Consider the following 4,755-nt stretch of genomic DNA (forward strand, 5'->3'; position numbering starts at 1 on the left):
AGGGCTGCTCCATGCCACCGGCTGAGCTGGTGAAGACAGCAGTTGTGAAATAGCATTATGTTCATCCTGCACCCACCCAGCAGCCCACTCTGCTGGCTCTCCTCCCCTCCCCCAACCTCCGACAAAAATCTCCAGGGATTCCAGGGCTTTTCTGGTGCCTTTAGGTATTGGAAGAGAAGCCTTTGGAAAGGCAGGTCCATCCCAGTATCAGAGCCTCAGCATCCATCCAGGCCACATCTTTCTTTTCACCCAACTCAGGCCTGATGCTGGAATTGGAGGTGAGCCGGAGGGGACCAGGGACAGAGGTTGTCCTGGGCTTTCCTTCCTCCCCTTCCCAAACCTGTAGCTGCTGCTGGCTCCCCCAGGTGGCTGACAGAGGCAGGGAGGTGGGGGCAGAAGAGAAGGGAGAAGGGGTTTGTGTGCGGCTGGACTGGTGTGGTTCCCTGTGGTCAGCAGATGCCCTTGTTATGACAGCTGCGCCCATGCTGGCTCCACCTGCCGCTCCTGCGGGAACCTCCTGTGGTTTCTGCCCTGCCTGCTGGGCGCCTCCTCCTGTGGTTTGCCCACGGGGGCAGCACACGCTGGCTGAGCTGTGGGCTGCACTCAGCTCTGGCTCCAGTTGCCTTCTTCCTGTAGCAGGATTTACCTGTCCTTGTTCCCCCCAAACTTTGGGGTGTAGGTCTCTTCCCATCATAGCCAATGATTGCTCTGCCCTGTGGCACTGATGGATTTGAGGGGGATTGAACCCCTCTGTGCCCATGCCTTGGGAGGGGCCCCTAGAGCAGTGGTCGGCAAACTGCGGCTCGGCAAACCGCGGCTCGCGAGCCACACGCGGCTCTTTGGCCCCTTGAGTGTGGCTCTTCCACAAAATACCGACTTCTGCGCATGGGCCACGAAGTTTCAATCGCACTGTACGTGTGCACCCGCACGTGGTATTTTGTGGAAGAGCCACACTCAAGGGGCCAAAGAGCCGCATGTGGCTCACGAACCGCAGTTTGCCGACCACGGCCCTAGAGGAATCAACCTTGGGTCTCGTCCTTAAGAGTCTCACAGAGTCATGGGCAGACAGGATGCAGCAAGAGGAACTATGCACAGGGTAACCCATCAAGGGACCCACAGAGGGACAGTAGCATTTCTCTGAATGTTTAGCAGAAGGAGGGCTCATTCCAGCTGGGATGTGGAAGACTTCAGGGAGAAGGCATTTTTAGTGGAAATTGTGAACTTTTCCTGGCTTGTAGGCAGAGGTGGTGAACAGGACACTGGCCTGGAATCTGAGCACAGGCGTGGCCCTCGCTGGCCATGGTACCCAGGACAGTGTGCTCCATCCCTCCAGCCTACGCTTCCTCCTCTGCGCAGGACAGAGTGCTGACGAACATGGACTCGAGCCAGACTGCCTGGCTTCAAACTCTGCCACTTGGCTGTGTGCCTGTGGACAAATCATGTAAGGTAGCTAACTGTGCCTCGGTTTCCCTATCTGTAAAACGGGGGTGATAATAGTAAATTCCACGAAGGGTTGTTGTGAAGATGAAGTGATAAGTGTGGAACACTTAGAATGGTGCCTGGCACACAGCACGTGCTCTCTGGCCACCATGAGATTGGCATCGTCCATGGGGAGGACAACATTAGGGTTGTTGTAAAGATTAGGGATTAGGGGATCAAAGCCTGGCACACAGTAGGCCCTCAACACAAGACAGTTCTTCTCCTTGTCATTATTAAAATGCAGGTGAGTACAGAATTAGAAGCACAGAGAAAGGCCTCCCAGTAGTGGGAACAGTGCAAGGGAAACAAAGACAGGAGGCAGGAATGTGCAGCGTGTGAGGACAGAACAGAGGTAATGTAGTTCAGAACCTCAGCAGATGCAGGACAAAATCTTTCTGCTGGTTTCTCAGCTGCCTGTGGACTCTCAGGATCCATTTAAAAAGGCTAGTTTCCATCAGCAAATCTCCATGGCTATCTTCCTTTTCTCTGCATACAGGCCTGCTGGAGGGTCTGCGCCTCATCTCTCCAAGGATGGGGACCTTCTGCTTCCCCCTGGGGCTCCTGTTTGGCTCTGTGCTGCTGGTGGCCTCGGCCCCGGCCCCTCTCGAGCCTCATAGCTGCAGTGACAAGGAGCAACAGCTGACCGTCAGCCACACCTACAAGATTGATGTGCCCAAGTCTGCCCTGGTCCAGGTGGAGGCTGACCCTCAGCCCCTCAGTGATGAAGGGGCCTCGCTCCTGGCCCTGGGAGAGGCCGAGGAACAGAATATCATCTTCAGACACAACATCCGCCTGCAGACACCACAGAAGGACTGCGAGCTGGCAGGCCTTGTCCAGGACCTCCTGGCCCGGGTGCAGAAGCTGGAGGGCGAGATGGCGGAGGTGAAGGAGCGGTGTGACGTCCAGCGTTGCTGCCAGGGAGCTGCCGGTGAGCTCACCTTTTGGTACTCATTCAACAAACACTTAGTGAGCACCTTCTGGGTGCCGGGCTTTCCACCAGCCCCATGAGCACTCTTGAGTCTGGTGCATTCCCACCCCTCAATCTGGGTTTCCCCACGGGACCTCATTGCTGGCACTAGCTCCAGGGGCATCTGCAAGTGGAGCAGGAAGGGATGTAAGTGAGTCGGAACTCCTGGTTCAGGCTTCCAGGTGAGAAGGCTCCTGGGTGCTGTTTTGCCAGTGGGCCAATCCCTTCTATAGGGAATGCAGTGGAGTTGAGAGGACAGAGCTAGTAGGGCTGGGGCAAACCCAGGTCTGCCACTTCTTAGCTCTATGACCTTTGGGCAGATTCCTACGTTTCCTGAACTGTCCAGTGAGGATAATTCCATCAACTAGTCAGAACTACAGATGATGTATTTGAGATTCCTGGTCCATAGTAGAGAGTCAGCCAATTGTTTTTTAAAAAATTATAGCAAGTAGCCCACTGCACATGTCATTAAAATTTCCCCTTCCCAGGCATGACTACTTAAGGGAAGGTTGGCCATTCTTTTAGCCTCCCTCAGCAAGTTTGCTGGTGGTCTGGTGAGAGAGGTGGGGAGGGAAGGGGCTGGAGTTAAGCAAGACATAATCTAACTAGAACTCAGCACTCGGTTAAGACAGGCCAAAGTGGGCTGGGTGGAGGAAGGCAGAGCATTCCCTTCAGGAGGCTGAAGGGGATGGGGTAGCTGGGTTGCTGTCCCTCTGAATATATCTGGGCTTCCTGCAAAAGAAGAAAGAAAAAAAAGTTGTTTCAATTATAGTTTACATTCAGTATTAGTCTGCATTAGTTTTAGGTGTACAGAATAGTGGTCAGACAATTATATACTAAGGTGTTCCCCCCACCTCCCATATTTCCAGTACCCAATGGGCACCATGCATAGTTATTGCAATACTAGAGGCCCAGTGCATGGATTCGTACACTGGTGGGGTTCCTTGGCCTGGCCTGCACCCTCTCGTAATCTGGGACCCCTCGGGGGATGTCAGAGAGATAGTTTCGGCCTGATCCCCGCAGGCCAGGCAGAGGGACCCCACCGGTGTACAAATCTGTGCACCAGGCCTCTAGTATGCATATAAGATCTTTGTTTAATCTCTTCCCTCCCTCCCCCCTTCCCCTTTCCCTCTGAGATTCATCAGTCTGTTCCATGTTTCCATGTCTGTGCATTGAGCGTCTGCCCCCTGGTGGTCATTGCATGTCATAGCTACTGGATGGTTGGCCCTCCACCAGTTGCTTAGGCTTTTATATATATAGATTACTTACTATATTTCCTATGCTGTACTTTATGCTCCCATGCCTATTTTATAATCACCAATCTGTACTTCTCAATCCCTTCATTTTTTTATTTAACCTCCCAGGCTGATCCAAATAATAACAAGTGGCCCTCCCCATGCATTTCTATTGCCTGAAGAAATTGCTCTGGCTAAGAGCACCCTTATACGCTGGACACAAAACTAGACACCTGGAGGCTGCCAGGAATTGCCCCTGGGGAGTCTCCTGGTGGAAGTGTTTTTAGGAAGGAAAGCAGGTGTTCTGAGAAAGGGGCGGGGCTGACTGGCCCACCCTCTGACTGCCCCTTGCTGTCTAGGGTCAGAGAGGGGATCCTGGCTAATCCCTCCCCCCACCCTCACCCCGTGCCTTCTGGGCTGTTGGGTAGCTTCTGCAGGTCCACTTTTCCGGGCTTCAGTGTGGGCTCACTTGCCAAGGGCCTGGCCTCGCTGGTCCAGCCGCCTGCAGCCAAGATAAGCCAAGCCCCCGCGCAGGCTGGAGCCAGGGCCCCTCAAGGAGAGAACTAAAGGCTGACCGCCATTTAGAGGGGAGGGAACCGGGGATTCACGTGAGCACTGGGGGTGGGCGGGGAAGGGGAGGCTGGTTCCTTTGCAGAGGAGAGGAAACGTCTGCAGCTTTCACAGGTCCCAGTCTGGCCCAGGTTGGGAGGGTCGGACCCCTACCGTCCTCAGAGAAAGAGCCCTGCAGGTCCGCTCTTTGGGTCGCCAGGGAAGGAGGCCCTCACGCTCCAGCCCTCACCCCGCCTTTCCTCTCCCTGGCAGGTCAGGGCCGCCAGTGCAGCGGCCACGGGACCTTCTCCCAGGAGACGTGCGGCTGCCGCTGCGAGCAGGGCTGGGAGGGTGCCGCCTGCGAGGTGCCCGCCTGCCCCGGCGCCTGCAGCGGCCACGGGCGCTGCGAGGACGGCCGCTCGTGTGCGCCGAGCCCTTTGTGGGGCCCGACTGCGCCCACCCCGGCTTGCCCCGGAACTGCAAGCGGGCAGGGCGTGTTGCGTTGCCGGTCGGTGCCAAGTGCCA

At 55.7% G+C, this 4,755-nt stretch overlaps 1 protein-coding gene across 1 annotated transcript in view; it reads left to right on the forward strand.

The window, feature by feature from the left end:
* Positions 1-1,374: 1,374 nt before the first annotated feature.
* The window catches only part of TNN (tenascin N), a 33,408-nt gene continuing 30,027 nt past the window's right edge, over positions 1,375-4,755 (forward strand). The window contains exons 1-3 of the mRNA XM_023753928.1: positions 1,375-1,441; positions 1,976-2,407; positions 4,504-4,651. Of these exons, the coding sequence (XP_023609696.1) occupies positions 1,375-1,441; positions 1,976-2,407; positions 4,504-4,651 (647 nt within the window). The remainder of the gene's footprint in view (positions 1,442-1,975; positions 2,408-4,503; positions 4,652-4,755) is intronic.

Source organism: Myotis lucifugus, unplaced genomic scaffold, assembly GCF_000147115.1.
Source record: "Myotis lucifugus unplaced genomic scaffold, Myoluc2.0 scaffold_54, whole genome shotgun sequence".
NCBI classification, from domain to species: Eukaryota; Metazoa; Chordata; class Mammalia; order Chiroptera; family Vespertilionidae; genus Myotis; species Myotis lucifugus.